Source organism: Pleurodeles waltl, chromosome 8, assembly GCF_031143425.1.
Source record: "Pleurodeles waltl isolate 20211129_DDA chromosome 8, aPleWal1.hap1.20221129, whole genome shotgun sequence".
In the NCBI taxonomy this organism is placed as follows: Eukaryota; Metazoa; Chordata; class Amphibia; order Caudata; family Salamandridae; genus Pleurodeles; species Pleurodeles waltl.
In genome coordinates, this window is record NC_090447.1 from 737,479,445 (window position 1) to 737,500,580 (window position 21,136).

Genomic DNA, 21,136 nt, shown 5'->3' on the forward strand with positions numbered 1-21,136 from the left:
ATCTTCCTTTTCTCCTGTCAAGATCCAAGGCTTCAGCAAGACTTTGGCTGAGAAGCTATGTTGAGATGGCCTCAGCATAAGCGATTGTTCCCTGGGGTCGCCTCATTCTTAATCCCTTAGTGCACTGTCCTCTCTGTTATTGGAACCACATCTCTCAAGAGTATGACACAATGGTTCCTGTCACTCTGGAGATTCATCAAGATCTCCAGCGGAGGCTAACTCTGAGGAATCTGAACAAGTGACCCTCTCTGAATCCTTCCCAGCCACAGTATTTCCAATTAATGCCATCAGTATTGATGAGAGGGGATATGGGATGGTTCGAGAGCCCATAACTATTGGAAGGGCTCTCCCCCTTTCTTCAGAAACATTCTGTGTGTAACAAAACAATAAGGTAGTCAGAACATACATCAACTGCTAGGGTGGAACGTACCTCTTGCTCTTTCTCCTTTCTCAGTAGTTATAAGTGTGAGCCGAGAAAAATCTTTTTGCTCTCTTGGCTGTGTATTTTCCAAGGAGGGAGAATGGGTCTGTTGACTACTTGAGTTGGAAGTTCCCATCCTTGATCCCTCTCTGCCTCTTACCCCTTCTATTTCAACAGACTGGACTGACATTCAGGCAGTCATGGCTGAACCTATTTACTACAGAGGAGAACGCCTTGCTCTCACATTTTTGCAGTTTTACCCCCTCCAGGAAAGCTTGGGTGACAGAATCCCTCTTTACAGGTTTCTTCCTTTTCTCCTAATCCTCAAAGTACTGAGAAAGATCCAGCAGGATTGGTCAGATATGCTCTTAGTTTGCCAGAGTGTCCGTAGAGCATGGTTGCCTCTTTTGTTGGAACTGGAGAAGTGTCCTCATTGGCAAATTCTACTTCATCCATCCCCTTTAAGAGGTCCTCTTCTAAAGCTGGACTCCCTCAGACTTCTAAGGCTGGAGTTTTGGCACTTGGAAGGTTAATTCTTGGTGGCCCAAGGCTGCTTGGCTGAAGTGGTTGAATCTATCCAACATTCAAGAAAAACCCTGCACATTGAAAGTTTATTCTCATCATTGGCAAACTTTAGAAACCTGTGCAAAGACAGAGGCTTGTCTCCTGATTCTTGTGATCTCATCAGATTTTAAGGGATGATTTCATGTTGTGGCTAGCAGTATGTACAATCCTAGCCAAATAGAAGTTGGGTCATGCTTTCTGGGGTGTTCTGATGTTGCCACAGTGGCTCAGCTGGCCTCTCGGCTACTGAGGAGCTTCTTTCAACAAAGATCAGTTAACCATTATCCTGTCCCTACCTGGGATCTGCCTTTATTCCTTCATGCTTTGCTGTATTACAGTCAGCAGAACTAAAATAACTATCAGCTAACGTTTTTTTTGGCTGCCATCTGCTCGGGATGTAGGATTGTGGAAATAGGAGCTTTGCTCTAATCGCCTCCATTTTTGAGACTTTGTGAGGATAAAGTAAGTCTTAGACCAAGTACTAAAATGAAAAAGTCTTCTCTCATATGAATAAAAAAACCTAAACAGAAATTACGCTTTTCCTTCCAAGAGAACACAAATTTGCAACACAACTTTGTGACTGAAAATAGCCGCCTTGCAGTGGCTTCTTTGAAACTAGGTGTACCAGGCAGGTATTTTCAGTGATAGTGATAACGCGTCAGAACCTGGAGAAGTAAACTTACCAGGAGACACGTCTAGGCCAATGAATCTTTTGACCACGTTTGGAGACTTCCCAGAACGAGATCTCCTTTTAGCATCACAATCAATATGTCAATAACTCCTTTAATATTCACAATAAAAAATCATTAAGCTAATCAATAACATTTATTAGAACATTGGAATGTTGGCAGCTCCATTGAAAACAATGGAGTGCTGCGGGCTTTTACTGGCCGGTAAAAGCCCGCAGCGCCAACATTCCAATGTTTGCTTTGTTCACAGCAACAGCTGTGAACAAAGCCTCATGGAGCCCGAGGGGATTTTAATCCCCTCGGGCTCCGTGAGCAATTTGTTTTATTGCCCTGAGTGGCAGAATGTTCTAATAGCCTTAGAACACGCCATAGCCGGCTCTACCGGTTATTAAAGGCCCTTTCCCTTGTTAAAAGCCCTCGTCTTCGGCTCGGGCATTTAATGCGGGAGCGGGCCTTTAATAGCTGGTAGAGCCCGCTACGGCGGGTTCTAAGGCTATAATATAGCTCAATATAGTGAACGCACCATGACCTTTCAGTCATGAATAACCACACAAATCTAGTAAGTGTTAGGGTATTTATTCCCCATTAGTTACAATCTAATATCATATTTATTAGATTCAACAATAACAAGCACATCAAAACCACTATGACTTGGCAATCAGCGCAAAACTTTATCAAAGCATAGATCATGAACATTCAAAATGAAGCAAGACATTAATATGAAGCAACTTTAACAGAATACCAATAGTACATTATTCAACAAAGCAAGAATCTTGTCAGTTGTCTATTTGCGTCAGATTTTGGTAACACCCTAGCTAACCTCGAATTAGCATCAGCATGTTGGACTTCATGCAAAACAATTTAGTGAACACAAATTTGGAAAAACATCTAACTATGGCCTCTATCAAAAGAGCAGTTGGTACCTAGAAAGGAAAGGCAAGCAGACAATTTAAATTTTCATCAGATAGTTACCCCTCCAACATATCAGCAATCAGCGTCACTCTTCGTCCTCAGGACATCAGTCGATTCGCCATCAGCAAAGATAGGACAGGCAAGTCTCAGTAGGGCATAGATAAAGAACAAGGCTCTTCCCTCATAAGGAGGAGAAGTGTTTATCGAACAAAGAGTAAGATGAGGATGGTTTAAAGTATCAGACGACTAAAGACAAAGTCTCTCAGAAATGCAAGGGATGATGAAGAGTGGCGAAGAATGATCTCAAAAGTGGATCCCTTCTCCTTGAGTCATGCGGTTATATTAAAACAGTCTAACAAGTCTCTAATTTCCCATTGGGCAATATTTAGTGCATCATTATCTCTGTCCAATAATTCTCCACACACCTTACTAGAATTTTCCACAAAACACAGTTCTTATGCAATCAATTGGCTCCTGTGATTGACGTCTTCATCGGGTGAAATGTCAGGTATGAAAAGTTACACTTTACGCTCCAGTCAGTAGTTCCATTGTCTTCTAGTCCAGGCGACCTTGCACCTGTTGCGAATTACACTGTTGCATTCCTGAGCAAGTCGGGTCCCATGAGAAAGAATTTACTACAGCTACACACACATATCCCTAGCTTCTGGAAAAGTACAGCTTCATGTCCTTCAGGAAAGCAGCACATTGCACGTTAGCAAAATACAGTTAATATGATACCAGGCAGCTAGGCCCAGACCTTTGCTAAGGCCTAGTAATTAATTTAGCAAAACCGAATACATAACTCTTAACGCCAATACAAAGTCATACATTAGTACATTGTTAATCCATCATTAATCAGTTTCATTAATCATCGTATACATTGTGGCCACTCCCCGTGGGCACATTTCAAACGGGTACATTACTTTTCTATGCTAACACATTTTCTATGCAGCTTCATTACACATTATATTGCAAGCTTTTCATGTTAATATTAATTTTAAAGGTCCCACTCCAACAATAGCACCTTTTTTGTTTTAGTCGACCATGAGTCTCAATGTGCAGGCCGTTGCGACTAGTACTGTTTAAGATCATAAGGGTCTGCTTCGACCCTGTTCCTCCAGCAGACGTCTTACTCCTACCTACAATTTTATTCCTCATATTAGCTGACTTCCGTTGTGGCATTGTAAAGGGTGGGATTGGCGTCAAATGGTGGGATTTCTTCCAGCCTCTGAGGGCCCCCTATAATTTTTTTCTGGGGTTGAAAATCTGTCAGGGATATGCTTCATCCCAGATAGGGCTTATCAAGTAACATGGGAGCCCTCTCAGGCCCCAGAAGTTCCTTGAAAGCAGTTATCAGTGCTACTGCCATGGCCTTTATTTCGTTAACCTGGGCCCGACGTTCTTTTACTATTGAGTGTGTGGCTGTTGCCAAATCTGTGTCGTTTTGCAATATGGTATTAGTACTCCCCTCCCCACTATGCGCAGCTGGGTTGCTATCTGTTGTAGGTAAATCATCTGATAAGGAAGCATATCTGTTACTGAATACCATAGTAGTTGCACAAGTGTTATACCATCGGTTCGTGGAATTCAATTAGTGGTTGTGCTTCCTGCAGTCCTAATATCGTGATTCATTAGAGCTTGGGGTTGAGACTTCCGCCCTGGTCGGTTAGCGGGATGGTTAGCAGGTTTTATTTGAAATATTTCTGCATGCTTTGTCCTTCTTTTCTTCGTTTAGTTACTTTACCATAGGCCCTGTCTGTATTTAACATTGATTCCACCTCCTCAATAAGAGTATCGATCTTTCAGCGTACAATTCATTTGTCTTTAGTGTGGAACTTTTTTTTCCCAATCATACCTTGGAGGGTTTCAGCTGCTTTATGTTTAACCATTTTCTGTTGTTTAATTTCAGAAGAACCTTGATTAAATAGCGCTTCTTCTACTGATGAGGAGTTACCTTATAGGTTACTCCTCACTGAAATTATATGTTCCAATTGTTATCGAAAACTTGTTCTTCAAGTTAAACCTTGCAGCACTACGGGAAACTTCCTGCTGACGCTATTTTTGTGTCCAAGTCCGTGATTAAAGAGAGAGCTAGGTCTGCCTAATGGGGTGAGGAACTACGCAACTATGAGTTGGACCAGCTGATGACTAGTTTTTTAGATCACAAAGCTATGCCATCTTCTGAACCGTTCCTTGATAAGATTTTACATACCTTGGCTAAACGGTTTAGGCATGGAATGTTACTGGTTAACGGCTTTTGTATTTGCTGAGGTGACAATTATTGCATCAACACTTTATGTCCATCATGTCATTAAGAGTCTGAATTCCTGCACTATTTCCTCTTGTTTTACAATGCACATAAAATACCCTACAATAAGTGGATTAAAACAGTGTGTCTTGTTTTAAGAATCAGACAGTGTGAAATTGCACTGAGGATCATGAGGACTGAGTCGAAACAAATTATCTTTATTACTGTTGCTAAATATTTATTTGCTGCTTGAATTATACGTAAGAAAATGTTAGATTTCAACCATAGTCAGTTAACTAATTTGTTAGATACTTAGTTGTGGCTTTTATCTACATTTGCACTTTATTGTTACCATCTTACAGCACTTTATTATGTATGTGTAATATTATTGTTGATCCACGATGTTTGCGAAGGGACAGATAATATTGGCCTTACCTCCTTTCCATGTGAAGTTAGAATTGGCATTTACAGTGTTCTAGCACTTTTGTTGGCTGTTCTGCTGAAGTGTTTTTTTGCTACTTCTGTTGGTTTTTTGGGTTCTGCCGAGGTGTTTTTATTGATTGGACTGTGATGCTGGATCGTGTATTTTATTCTCTCAAGTTTTTCTTATACAATTTTGACTGTGATGTTTTTAAACTTGTATGTATGTTTTACGGATATATGGATCCGAAATAAAGTATAATTGAAATGTTCTCCAAGCCGTTACACCAGGACAACTAGCCAAGGCTAAAATATTCCCCACATCAGGCACTCTCGTTATACAGCGATCAAATGTGGATGATGTTAATTTACTTTCCAGATGTCTGAATCCCACGAATACTCCTAGATAGAGTCCAATATTATGCCAGACTTATTATAATAAACTACCTTCTCCAAAATGAAACAACTCAGCGGCAACTATAGTCTTACTCTGAGGAGCACAAATATAGTCCTCATATCCCAGTGACTTTACCCCACCAACAATCCTTTACCTCCAGTGAGGCAAGAGGGCCCTGGCAGAGCTCTTCACTGAAAATAATCTGTCACAGCAGGGAGACCCCAGGGAGACCCACCCTTCTCAGCCATGGAGTAAATAACTTTATAACTTGTTCTCTATTCCTACTTTTAGTCATGGAACGACCGGTGGCCATTATTCCTACACAATTAGAAGCATAAGGTACGGCAATTACTCTATTGTATTGTATCACAGCCTGGCTGGAAAATATATGAATTAATACACTGCTCATATCTCATAACCCCGAGCAGGTAACTTAGATATGATTAAACCTGTGAGTGTTTCATGAAAAACTGCACTTGAGGATGAACTACAAAGTCACTGGCTACCACTATTAAAGAGTTGGGGCTATAAGTTTGTAGTTAATTATTTGCAATATGAACCACACTGCAGTAAACTGCCAGTTTGCGCTATGATGTACTTATTAATATAAATAAATATAATTCAGACCTTGACTAGGTGAATACATAATGTTTCCTGTTCCCGTAGCAGAATATATTTCAACAGGGTAGACTTAATGCACCGTTGACAGTTCAGGTACATATGTCAGTTATACACCATTGCGTTGCAGGTTAGAGTTCAGACCCACCATTGGAGCAGACCCGCCACAGAAGGGGATTCATTTGAAGTGATGAAGCTCTCATTTTCGCAAAGCCCACAGAAGCTGAGTCTTCTTGGGTACCTAAAACCCCACCAGACGTCCAACTAGAAACTCCTTCCCAAAAAAGAACCTATAGTATTTGCGACAGATACTGAAAACATGTCTAGTTTGATTCTTCTCCTCTTTGAGTCCTTAAAGCGCCAGTGCACCTTGGGGTTTTAGGAGTTTGTAAACTCTTGATGATGGTAATGATGACTATTTACATTGATGGCATTTACATTTGACTGCAGATGCAGACATGAAAAGTTCCATTTCACTAGTTCTGCAAATGGATGTTCAAAACACAAGACACTTGCTGCCCTTTTTAGCATCAGGTAATGTGCTACCTCACTGAAAAGAGTTTTGCAAAGGTTGGATGTATTCCTTACAATATACCTCCGTCCCTGAAGCATGACTGCAGCGTACCTCTCTTATACAGTGCACCCCACAGCCAGCGCTACCACACAGTGCACCTAAGTCCCTTAGTCGTACTATTCCAAAATCTGTGTGCTACGTGCATGCAGCAGCCCACTTTCATAAAGCCAACTCTGAACCAAGAGGGCGCATCAAGGCGGGCGGTAATATGCAGGCAGTCATTTTCAAATCCCTCTTGGTCCTCTGCACAATCCATCGTGCTCGCTTTATGGCCGAGGTGCTTCAAAAGCGCATGTGCTGATTTCACAGTGAACAAAAAGGCACGTCCTCGCCTGTGTTTCATGAATGCTTGATGGTGCTATGTCCCAGGGGTCCATCGTCAGCCTGCAGCCGGGGTTTCAAGCAAAACTATTCAAAGTCGTTATAAAGGTTGATTTAAAGCTGAAACTTGCAAAACGGGAGTGGACAACACCATCCATAAAAGGTAGTGGAATGAGCAATGTCAGATTCAATGTGTCAAGCAGGCAGCATGCTTAGAAGTCTCTACCAGTGGAGATTCAAATGAACCCATCGACCATCGTTTTCAAAGAAGAGGTAAAAAAACCTCTAGTGGACAAAATCCTGTTTGGCTGATCTTATCCAGGGCCTTTACTCGGTCCGCCTGACTCACAAGCTTACTCTTTTCTCACACAGCAGTACAAGCCAAATGTTAGCAGACTAACCCACCAGTTACGAGAGTTCATGGAATATGAATATTTGGTGTTACAAGTAGTGTTTTATATATGTCTCTGTTTTTGACGTGTGACGATATTTGTCACATGATGGACATTTACATATATGTCTCTCTGTACAGCTCTATGATACCCTTTAGTCATGTTCGCGCTTTATAAATCTCTGTAAATAAATAAATAAATACATTTAGGCGAGTGGTTGAGATGTAAGCTGGCGTCAGAAGCTGTGATTAGATATCTGAAAGGACCCTAACTCATCTCCTTTCCACCCCCACCCCCCCATTTCTCACCAGTCTTCTAGGACATTTCGAAAACTCTGTAGGCAGGAATACTTCTTAGACTTTTGGGCAGAAAAGTGTGTGTATTATTGAACCCACCGAATATAATACATCACACAGCACAACTGAGTCTTTGTTTTTTCCAAGGTCGATAAATTGAGTGCCAATAATTAGTCATTTGGAATTACCCCAGAATCAAAGTCCAGAACCAGGTAAAGATGATTTATGACATTTCATCATAAATCATGATACATTGTAAAGAGTCTCCCTTTTCCGTTATACTGATCGTTTTATGTTTTCTTTTTCTAATAGGTTCACATGATTCGTTCAGCTTTTGGGTGGATGAAAAGTCTCCTGTTGGACCTGACCAAGCCATGTCAATTAAACGGTTAGCGAGAATTTCTTTGGTGAAGAAATTGATGAAAAAATGGTCTGTCACTCAAAGCTTGACCTTCAAGGAACAACTTGAATCAGGAATACGGTACTTTGATTTACGTGTGTCTTCCAAACCAGGCGAACCAGGGCATGAGGTTTATTTTATCCACGGATTGTTTGGGATCAAGGTTTGGGATGGATTAATGGAAATAAACAAATTCCTAGTACATCACAAAAAAGAAGTAGTGTTTTTGGATTTTAACCATTTTTATGCAATGAACTACGAACATCATGCACACCTCATCAGTATGCTGCAGGAAATATTTGGAGCACAAATTTGTGAAACAGCGTGTGTAGAAAATGTGACACTCAAATTTGTATGGGAGATGAACTATCAGGTACGTACATTAAAGAGGTAAATATGTCAAAGGAGGGGGAAAGCAAGAGGCTGATAATTATAATCACAAGGTATGATGTCATGAATGCGGTAGTTTAGTTAAAGCAGTATGTTGACATAAAGCACCCACACTTGAGAATCATACTTGTCTTAGAATGTATAGATACTGCAACAGAAAAGTGTAAAACTTTCTTAGATGTCTTTGCAGTGAAATTTTTTTCTTCTGTAAAATGACTCTTGAGAGTTCAGCACATGTGCAGAGATATGTGAAGCTGTGCTTTTCACATGTTCAAAGCAAGGCCAACTCCTTTCATCCTTCTGTGGTCAGTAAACGTAGTACCATTACACTGCGTAAAAGTAACGCCTGTTTATGTACAGCATTCTAATGAGAAGAGGTGCGGTACGGTTATCTATTGGACTCCAGATAACAGTATGTACCTGAGAGAGAGCACAGAGTGACATCTGTTTATGTTACCTTTAACTTCTTTAAAACAGGTTTTCTTTAGTTTATTTGCATACAGAAATGTACATCACATTTTAATTAGCAATTCTTAAGTGTGCGTACTATGATACATACCTCTTAGGGATATTTGTGACATGTTATAAATTACCTCCCTTCGTCAACTGCAAAGGGTGCAAAATGCATGTATCGAGAAGGCGTTGGAAAAAAACGTTTTTACATGTGAGTTTTGTGGCGTGGGCATCCACAAAGTATAATATTCAGAAACATTTCCAATATCCTTTGCACACATAAAGCACCTTACACTAATACAATAGGAGTAAATTGAGATAGTATGAGTGGAAACGAGCACCTAGCACCCGATTTCCAAGGGTTTATGCGTGTAAAGAGGAACAAGTATTGTACAAATGCACATTTTCTGTAATTCTGCTCGTTTATGCTTTTCCCTGCTGACAATCTGCAGGAGTCGATAAGTCATAATAAGCACGCAGCTGGAAAACCGTAGACTTCTTTGTACTACCCATGCAACTTTTGTGACCAGAGAACAAGTCATTGATATCTGTAATAATATGTTAGGACTACACTTGAGACTATAGCCTTGTCTATTGATGAAAATAATAATCCGTTTAATTTACAGTTCCTATGTAATTTCACTTTTGTGTTTTTGGTTAATATGAGTTGGATTACCTCAAGGTATTTTCTCAAATTAAATATACAAGGCAAACATTATAAACACTTCAGACTCACATTTGTCCTATCACAGTCTCTCTTGATTTGTTTGAAGTCACCTTTTACACGGGTGTTTTTTGGTCATAATGCCAACATTTCCTATAACAGGTGTTAGATGTTCTCATCATTAATGCACGTGTATTTGCTTTCTAAATTATAATCCGTGCTAACTAATGCCTTTATTTGGAGTTCATTTGCATAGCACAACGTAATTAATCTGCGCCTACGTCTCTTTAGTTCTATATCACTTCACCCTTTTCGACTTCCACTCATCTCAAATTAAAGCACATGAAAGATAGTAACATGACTTGACGGTTTTATTTGGGAAGTCTGAACAGCGTAAGTGCACTATAGAGCACAACTGCTAAACTTGGATTGATATTCCAGATCAGAATGCTGCGATGCAATTGGATTCTTACTTGCCATGCATGGGTTTGATACCAATGCACTATTTTGATTTTGTGTCAAAAGAGGAGGAATATTTGAAAAGATAGAGGATTACCCAATTGGAACTTTGTTTAGATACCTATCTGCAGGAGTCGGAACATTCTGCACTGGTCAAGTCAAGCCCCCTTGTCAATGGGAGCTTTCACCACTCAGGCAATGTCTTGGGGAGAAAGTATCTGAACTTTATTTCACATGTCTTAGTTTAAATATTTTGTAAATTTGCTTTTTAATGATATTCCGACCTACCCATGGACATTTATGATTGCTCTGACATGAACTTGTTCTATGAAAAGCCTATCTTCCCTATCCTGATTAGCAAATGATCTGAGGTTACAATGTAACACGGATTATGCTGGGTCTATTAATAATAATAATGATAATAATAATAATTAGTGGAAAAGGAGGGATAAATGGTGAGGAATCGATGCAGAAACCCAGAAGAAGTTGACTGAGATATTCCCTGGGATAAAGACCAAGATTACTGCATTTCATGGCCAGATGCTCCCAGCCCTTGGTGATGAGAAAGGGGTATGAGTGGATACAGCCCTTGGTGATGAGAAAGGGGTATGAGTGGATGCAACCCTTGGTGATGAGAAAGGGGTATGAGTGGATGCAACCCTTGGTGATGAGAAAGGGGTATGAGTGGATGCAACCCTTGGTGATGAGAAATGAGTATGAGTGGATGCAACCCTTGGTGATGAGAAATGAGTATGAGTGGATACACACACAAATCAGAATTAATACAGGCCTTCTATTGGAATGTTTGCTATTTCTTATGAGTTTAGGACGGCAGGAAAGCATGATTCAGATCCAGTGAGTGAGATATATTATGCTATGCATACAAACACCATGTGCTGGGTTTCAATGGGTTTGGGTGATCATCTTCTTGCTGGTCCTTATTCGTATGGGCTGTTATCATTCTCTGCTCTAGGCAGGGATTCGTGAGATCACTGGATGGCCTCTCTGCTTCACCTATTACTGGTGTTTGGAGTAACAGTATACATATGTGAATAAAAAGGGGTGACTGGCCTGAATATGACAAAATTAAAAGCAATACTATCATTAAATATTTTGCCAAGATTTCTCCCAGGTAATTACATAAATCTTGTTTTTAAATATCAAAACAGTTAACTTTCTAGAGTAAGGGTTGTTCAGGTTGCTTGCATATGCCTAAAGTTCCAATTATTTCAGCATCAGTTACTCGTCATGTTGTAACCTCAGAAACCAACTAAGTGCAGACAATTCACTCTACAATATTTTGCCTACACAAACATGAAAAAGCAGTAGTTGCCAACCATATGAACAAAATATGTTTTATTACACAAATTAACCTGAACAGCAAACAGAGAGTACACTTTATGAGAAGAAGCCACTTGGGGTAATCAGAATATACTGGGGCACTACATTTAACAAACTGCCAGAAAAACAGAAATATTCTCTCTTTTCAGATGAAAATATAGTTTTTGGTAAGAACATCGCCTAAGACCTAGGTGAAGTGATAAATTGATACATACCAGACAAAGGGCCAAATAAAGCTTGTTCCATAGAGTTGTAAGTTGAGTTAAGCTTTGTGGAAGTCATTCAATATCAGGAGCAGACGCAGCACGTGATTGAATAATCTTCGCACTCACCTTAATGACCCACACATCTAATTCTAGGCTAGATCACACCTTGGTAAATAAGTCTCTCAAATAGCCTTTAAAGAGACAGAAATGGAATCAGCATGAACAATGTATCATAACCTTATGTTCAGTTAACTTTTGCAGGTTGAGGCTGAGAGCCTGGAGAAAATGAGTCTGAGAGCCTGGAGCCGAATGCACTTAGAATATCTGCTAATAAGCTTAACAAAATAACGTACATCTAGGGGAGATTTTCCATGCTCGGCAAAAGGGGTGGTGACTCCGAAAATATGAAAAACTATTCATTAAAGGCTATTAATAGAGGGCATTGATTATTCTTTTCCCAACTGGAATGCAACCAAGAAAAAAAGACCTGGACAAACACTAGAAGGAGTTAGAGTGCCTTAAGAGATGAGGTAAGGATGGTGGGTCTGAAAGAAGCTTTTGGAATTTAATTGTGAACAATGACAGGTTCCTCACTGAAATGAAACCTGCAGGAGTGAATCTTCATTGCATGGTTATTGCAATTTATGTGCACTATTTAATACATTTATTCTTATTAAAAATAAACCACAATTAGATAATACTACTTCAGGTTCACTGCAGATGATGCCAACCTAAATAAAGTTATAATGGCAGTTGTATCACGAACAGCCTGCATCATTAACATGCACTTGATACATTAATTATAGATGATAATTCATTCTAGTATGGTTATAATAGTGCTGACCTATTTTTATAGACACTTTAAAATTCTGTTATTAGGCAGTAGAAGTCTGTGGATGAAATAACACCAAGTTATATTTACCCAAACCCTATATTTTTAACCTTCATGAAAAAGTTACTATGTCAGCAGTACCAAATTCGTACTATAACACAGAGATTCACTTGATGTAGTGATATAGATAATACTTTCTAATATGTTTTCACTAATGCAGACCTATGATTTTTCAGGCACGTCATAATGATGCTATAATGGAGTGGGAGTCAGTGAATTAAATAATAATACTGAACTTCATCTTAATAAAACATATGCTAATACAGAAACTTTAAGAGGACGTTATTTTGCCACCAACACAAAGCATATCCTAAATCACTAAGATTCAAGAGATGCAGTGTCATAGATAATAATACTTTTGAATATGCTAGTACTGTTATATACCTATTGTTTTACACACACTTCAAAATGATGTTATGGAGAAGTCAGTGTATGAAATAATGATGAACTTCACATAAATAAATTACATATCTATGATCGTGTAGATGTTAGGTATTAGTAAGATACATTATTCAAGCTGTCCCTCTTTACTTGTTGAATTGATAGTCAGCATACTTTTGTTGTCTGCTTTCACTAAGGTTGGGCTGATACAAAGTTTGTGCCCTGAGCGTCTTATACTAGTGGTACCCAGTGAACAAGTCAACACTTTCTCCTTGTTACAAAACCAAAAAAAACTAATTTCTTAAACCTTAAAATCCTTGCAAAGTTTATAAAGCAAAGATTAAAGTGATTTATCTGTGAGGCTTTGGGTTTCTGTGTAGATGGTTGACACAACTTAACATGCTTTAAAAGATGCATTCAGTGCAATCCTTTGTCAAATGAGATGTCCTAGTTTAAGATATTAGTACTGCTCTCAACTGAAAGAAGGATATTTCTGACAGTGTGGTTGCAGCTTCTGACACTTCAGGCCTCACGTTAGCTCCACTGTTTCCACTACTAAGTCCAGGATGATTTTAGAGATATACCCACCCTAGGAGGGAGCTGTTGCTACAAATCCCATGGTTTGCTCATACTCTTGCTGCACACAATTTGCGTGGAACTCAGTTCCAAAAATGTATTTCTCACATAATGCATGTCACCAAGGCACACAACCATGACCTGCTGCATTGCGTTTCCTTTGCAAAGGTCAAGAAAGCAAGGCCATTATTAAAATATATCAATGTAGGCGGAAGACATCTAGAGAACTCAATGTACATGGAAATACATGTACTGTGAATGTTGACATATAATTCAGTGCCAGTAGTTTTATATTGCAGTAAAGCAGTTGGAAATATAACGTATCTATGTGATTTAGGACTGAAAATATGTGGTTATGCTGTCCCTGCTGCCCTTATTAAATTTTGTTTAACTGCTTAGACGCCATTAAACAATTGGGCAGAGTGGGGAATGGCATCCTTATATAGTCTTGAATCGCTGGAGACTCTCAAACCACAGGAAAAATACACTGGCAATCCACATAGTCTGACAATGTCTGATAGGGAAGAATAGTCCACATCAGATCTAAAGGCGAGTGTGCATTCTTAAGATAGCTAGAAAATCAAAGCAGAGAGAATAGAAAAGGAAAGTAACATTATAATCATCGTACATTAACTGCTGCCATAACCTACTTTGATATTTGTAATCACATCTGTGAGAACTCTTCTCAAATAACATTACAACTGTTTAGGTATAAACTCTTTATTGTGTGTTTGTTATTAGAGGCAGCTGTAATAAAATGTAAAGTTTTCTTAAATCTCAAATGTACACTTTGCAACCAAAATCTATATTGTTTATTTATACAAGAAGTAATATTTGATAATATTGACACTGTGGGTCCAGAACCTCCACACACTAAGGGGGTCATTCTGACCCTGGCGGTAAAAACCGCCAGGGCCAACGACCGCGGGAGCACCGCCAACAGGCTGGCGGTGCTCCCATGGGCATTCTGACCGCGGCGGTACAGCCGCGGTCAGAAACGGAAAACCGGCGGTGGACCGCCGGTTTTCCGCTGCCCTGGGGATTCCGACCCCATTACCGCCATCCTGTGCCAGGAACAGGATGGCGATAAGGGGTGTCGTGGGGCCCCTGGGGGCCCCACTAAGATTTTCAGTGTCTGCCTTGCAGACACTGAAAATCGCGACGGGTGCAACTGCACCCGTCGCACCCTTCCCACTCCGCCGGCTCCATTTGGAGCCGGCTTCCTCGTGGGAAGGGGTTTCCTGCTGGGCTGGCGGGCAGCCTTCTGGCGGTCGCCCGCCAGCCCAGCGGGAAAGCCAGAATACACGCGGCGGTCTTTTGACCGCGCAGCGGTATTCTGGCGGTCCCAGCCAGGCCGGCGGCTTCCGCCGCCGGCCAGGGTCAGAATGACCCCCTAAGTCTGCACCCAGGAGTAAACATTACCCGTTAACTCTTCAGGTGCAGACACAGGGACATTGTGAGGCAACCCTGAGTTTCCACTGAGAAATGGGGAATTACGAGGCGCATTGGTAATTCTGGGATTGATTCACCTGGCAGTTCTCCATTCATGCCAAATTTACATTTAGAGTTTTCAATGGTTTCGAGCTGCCAAAAGCTCCAGGAGGAACAATACAGATTCATGGTTTGTCTGCAGGTCTCATAATTCCAATGGGCCCATAAATCCGTTACTAGGCCAATCGTAATTAACAGGTTATCATTGTGTCAGAGGAACAGGCAAAGGCCATTAGTGAGGGGGACATTGTTCAAATCACCATAATCTACCCTGAGTTCAACAGATCAGTATCTCACATGGGGGGAATGGAACCTAGCTCGCACTAAGAGCACATGTAATTATACAATGTGTAGTTTTCTGTGCAACTAAACTTTCCATATATGTTATTTTTACACATTAGCATGTTACTGCTCATCCAGGGGCATGAATTCAGACTTTGCAGCACCAAAGCAAAGGTACAAGGAGGCTACACTGTGACCTGTCTCAAATCATTAATAACTTTTTTTTAAACTCACACTCTCCAGGTCAGTAGACCCTTTGATTGCCAATCACAGTGTGTGAAAACGAGTATTTCATTTGCAGTGGACATTAGAAATTAGAAATAATAGTTGTTGTTGGTACATTGTGATTTGCAATGATTGAGAAATACACATATCAGTTTAATTTTGCAATGGATGATTGCCTCTAAACCCCCTCAGCAATTATAAATTATAAATTCTGGAAAAAAGAATAAAAAAAACATGACATGCCACCTAATGTGCACAAGTGTACTAAATGTTATTATTTTCTACTCATAATGTATGCCACTGATAATGTCTTTTCTGCTTGTACACGCATATTCATTTACTGACTAAAATCATTTAGAGCCTTAAGTAACAATTATATTAATCCTTAGTATATGAACAGTAATTATCGTTTGGATATCAACAATGTAAGAAAAATGTGAACTGGTTATGAATTTTAACACTTTTCTTTCTTTCTGTTATTTAGGTTCTTATTTTCTACCATCATTCATTAAGTCATGACCATACTTTTCTGTGGCCAGGAAATAAAATGCCAGCACCGTGGGCTAACACAACAAATGTATTCCAACTAATACAGTTTTTAGAATCAACTCTTGAAGAGCGTTCGAAGCACGGAGCCTTTCACGTGTCACAAGCAATCCTCACTCCCCGCGTAAAGACAATTTTTAGAGGTCTAAAAGCTGGTTTAAAGAATACACTAGTTCACAGGTAAGCAGTTTTGCAGAAAATTCGTATTATAGTAACTGTTTAACTCTGAGATGGCTGACTCATGTTGTTAGGTCTCCCACCTACCTTTAACCCGAGGTTTTAGGCATTCCGAGCACACCCCGTGATACATTTTTTTAACATTTATTTTTACTCAAATTTCAAGCGATACGATCCAATATACTTTAATATACCACAGCAACAATGCCATATTATATTTGGACATCCAAAAGTAATATCTGGACATTTGTTGTTCATCATCTACATTTCAATTAAACTTAGGTTATCTCAAGTAGATCATCATTACTTAAAACAAGCAACTCGGTTAAACAGCCAACTACAAGCCATTTAGTTATAGCTAATGTATAACTGATGAGGCCTGTACCCCAAATTCACAATTGTGTCTGCAATCCCAGATCTTCTCCGTGCACACAATGGATGGCCGGCAGAAAATGCCTGTTGATGCCTTCGGTGCCTCAGGGGATTTTGTCTCCCTTGCTAATGTATTCTGCCTAAGTGTGATATTCCAGTCGTCTGTTTTGGGGTCAACGGCCCGTAGCTGGTGCATCCATTTCAGCACTGCCTTTCGTCTACTTTTTTGGTACAGCAGCCTCTAGTATCTATTTTGACCTGTGCAAAGTGTCACAAATCATGTATCCATCTTCTGTATTCTCGGGGCTGTGGAAATCTCCAGTTCATTAAAATTGACCTCTTTATGAGAATTGGCGCCAGGTCGATACATTTGCAGTTGGGCTTGTCCATTGTCATTCAAGGCATGAGCCCTAACAGATACACTTTAGGGTTACCTATACTAAATTTCCAGTCCAATCATTGAATCATTGTGCAACCTCGGTCAAGCATTGCCTGATTACAACAGAGAACATACCATATGGGGAAAGGCAACTTCAGTCTCCTTACAAGTGTATGTGATGTGGGAATATGGCCTCTAATCTTGTTAGGGTCAGGTATGTACAGTGGACATAGTTAATCTGCAGGAGTTTAAGTCCAGCATTTTTGGAAACTATGAATTGAAGAGCTTATGCCCATTGAGCGTCCATAAGATCCTCTCACTGATTCCCACTCCACTTAGCTCTTAGGGTGACTGAACTCGCTGTCTTCATTCCTACAGTGGCCCTGTATGTTGCAGTAGTTAAATGACTTCCCATCTCAAGTGAAAAAAGTCTGTGTCATACCTTCCACTTTCAAATCCACATCCACATAGCCCCATGTGTGCTTTAGTGCTTTGACCAGTGCTGTTTGAACAAGAATCTGCCCCAAGGTCACCATATTTGTAGCATTCAGCTCCTCAAACACCACAAGATGTGTAGAATCATACAGCTTGCAAATTGAGGTTATATCAGCTTTATACCACGTTTCTGTCTGCCACCACAGCTATCTATTTGAATCTGTGTAATGCCCACGCAGGTAATTCCGGAGTGTATGTGGTGCCTTTTTCTCTCTGCCTCGTGTATTGGTTCTAATTGTATTTTGCAGCCTGTAGGAGGATCTGAGTGTATAAGATGTATTCCAAGGCAGTGTATACTCGATTGCTGTATGCACAAACGTCTGCTCTGTTTAATGCACTGTTTCAAACCACTGTGGAAGGCATTGTAGCTGCTCTGCCAGGTAATACGACTCAGTCAGGGCTACCAATCCTCCTTCATTCAGGACCAGGTCCAGCTTCTCCAAGACCACCTGCCTTTGACCCACTTCACATATCAGGTCCATCAGTAATGTGGATAACTCCTGAGAAAAGTGATCTCTTGAGTTTCACTGGAGTGTTTGAAAAAAAAATACACCAATCTAGGCTATACAACAATTTCGGAAAGAGCTTCGGGTCCCACCTCCAAGTATGGTAACTTGCTTGAAAAGGCTATCACTGATGACTGGGCCATAGTCACCACGTGGATCAGTGTCCTAAGTGTTACATCATCTGGATGCCTATATATTCTCATCCCTAAGCAGGAGCAGCTTGTGGTGCTAACAGGGGGCAGTGCGGTGTGCGGCGGGTGGGTGAAATTAATAAAAAAATACAAATAAATGTACCTTCATTGTCACTACCGCCGCCGTGCCGCTCCTCCAATGCAGGCAGGCTGCATGCACAGGCTCCCAGCCTGCCCTGCAGCCAATCCTGACGCTGCTCAGAGCAGCGTTAGATTGGCTGGGAGTGCCCAGCCAGGGCACTCCCTGGCAGACTGGGAGCCTGTGCCTTCTCTCTCCAGCCCTGCAACTGTGTTGCTGGGCTGGAGAGAGCCTACTGCGCATGTATGTGTGGTCGGCCCGAGACTGCCGGCCAATCACACGTGCGCACTGAGGGGGAGTGCTGTGTACTCCCCCTCATTGCTCATCACAGCCCGTGGCCCGCCCCTTTTACTAAAAAACAATAATAAACGTAGTTTATTGTTTTTTAGTAAAAGGTTTGCAGCAGCCGCTGCTAGCGGGGTGGCGACGCTCCTGCGCCCTAGCGGAGGAGCCACACCTGCCCCTAAGTACTTAAACACCTTCTTTTCCAGTGATAGGCCTTGTGTGCAAATCAGATTTATGTCACGAGTCCCTCTGCCAGCTAGTAGGACTAGGCACAACTTGGCCCTGTTAACAGTGAGCCCTGCTGCCTAGCTAAACCTATCCAGTTCCTGTAGTAACAACGGCAGCTCCTTTCTCGTATCTCTCATATATAACATTTTGTCATCTTTGTATTATGAGATGACATGGAAGTAATTATGTATCTGTGTGTCTACTTGTTCACCACATTGTCTCGCATAACATGTTAGAGGCTCAATTTGCTAGTAAGAAGCCAGCGGGGGAAAAGGGCAACAGGAGCTCGTTCTCCTACTTGATGGCCAAAGCCTCAGACACCATTCTGCCAAGTTTGATCCATGCTGTGGGCAGCGTATATAAAAGCTGTACTATTTTTACAAAATTCACACTGAAACTCATGTGTTGCAGTACTGTCCAAAGTAAATCTCAGTCCAGGGTGCCAAAAAGCTTACTCCAGGTCTATGGAAGCTGCTGAGGCCCACTTCCACAGTGAGGGAATGCTACTAATGTGAAAACGCCTAGGAACGTTAGGGGACAACACGCCTCCCTCGGACGGATCCACTTTGATCGTAGTGGAAAAGGCATGGCAGGACATGGAGTATCCTATTTGGTAGACACTTTCCAGAGCATCCTGTGATGTCTGCTCTGTGATACTGCATTATTATAAGAAACAAAGGCCCCTAATAGGCAATAAAGTCAGTAATACACTGGGAGCAAAATAATAATAGTGCCCAGATTATGTTCAACCAACTGTTAAGAGCACATTTATTCTTGAATATAGTAAACATAGAAGTGTAGAGTAACCAAACTCTATATAGTGTATTACTGACTTTATTGCCGATTAGGGACCTTTAGCAATACCCATGGCCCCTAATTATCCTTGGGTTTCCCTTGCATTTTGAAACACTGATAATGCATAGCACTTTCATCATGTAAAAGGCTAACGGGGGGCCTTGTGACACTGGCCTGCAAACAAGTTTAAGGTCAAACATTACACTGAAACCACATAAATCATTTAAAATGGCAGAAGCACGATGGCGCCACAGGTGGGTGTACCTTTTTCATTCATAGTGCAGCTTTATTTCTGATAATGATGTTCATAAAACTACATTAATAGAGTTCAGTGATTTCCCATTTTTCGCTTTATTCAGCAAACAGATTGTCTACCTGTGTCTGAGCTGAAGAGCGAGCCAAGAATAAATAACTGGGAAGGCCTGCATTTATTCTCACTAATGGAGAAGCTTGAGGAAACCCTTACTGTTATGAGTGAGAGATGAGTGACTGATGAGCTATCTGTAGCCAAAAGTACATGGAGGCTTAGAAACCACTCGTCTTCATCTTACAGATAAGAAGAGGAGATATACTGTAGTATATTTATCACTCTCCCACCCTGAAAAGCACGAGAGATGAAACGCTGAAAAGCACGAGAGATTAAATGTAAAATGCTATTACAAATGCTAGAGTACTACACTTTTACACAGATCAACCCTAGTTTTTAATGCCTCACGTGTTTATCAACATCAGAGAGATTATAAAACTTTTTAAAAATCAAATTTTTATTTTATGAAACATTTACTGCTCTTTATACAGGAGAAGCCACAAAGAAGCATTACATTTTCATTAAACATATTTGCTTTACAATGTACAGCAATGTCACGCCAACGTACACAAACAGGCATAATAAGCCTGGCCCTGTACAAGTGCTAGGAGAGTTGTTTGTGCCTCTCTAAATGTTTTGTCTTTAAAACAAATGTTACCGTGACAGGTGTGCAGTGTTTGCAGTTGCGACAACGGCGTTGGGACGGTTGTATGATGGACTAACGCATGCAAGAACCACACATGCCTGAACAATGCAGTCGGAACAATGACTGCGTTATTACCACAAATGCCTTTACAACGATTTTTCTTTGTAAAAGCATGCCTAGTAAAGGCATGTGTGGGAACGGCATACGTGGTTCAAGCATGCCGCCCCCCACCCACTCTAAGGCCCAAAAGTACTCCACCACTGATACTAAAACTACCCCCACCCTAACACCCCTTAAATACAAAAGTACCCCAACACCCCTCATCCAACCTGAGCCCTAAAACCTTCCCTGACCCTCCCCCAACCCGGCCTAAAAACAACTGACCCCACCCCTAAAAACAAAACTGCCCGAACCTCCGCCCCTACAAGGAAAACTACCCCGAACGCCCACCCCTAAAAGCAAAACTACCCCGATCCCCTCACCCCGCCCCTAAAAACAAAACCACCCAGACCCGACCC

General features: G+C 41.0%; 1 protein-coding gene across 2 annotated transcripts in view; it reads left to right on the forward strand.

Annotated features, from left to right (window-relative positions):
- PLCXD2 (phosphatidylinositol specific phospholipase C X domain containing 2) overlaps positions 1-21,136 on the forward strand; it is a 63,435-nt gene that overhangs the window by 17,992 nt on the left and 24,307 nt on the right. For both annotated transcript variants that reach the window (XM_069204935.1, XM_069204934.1), the window contains exons 2-3: positions 8,165-8,625; positions 16,097-16,338. In XM_069204935.1, the coding sequence (XP_069061036.1) occupies positions 8,165-8,625; positions 16,097-16,338 (703 nt within the window). The remainder of the gene's footprint in view (positions 1-8,164; positions 8,626-16,096; positions 16,339-21,136) is intronic.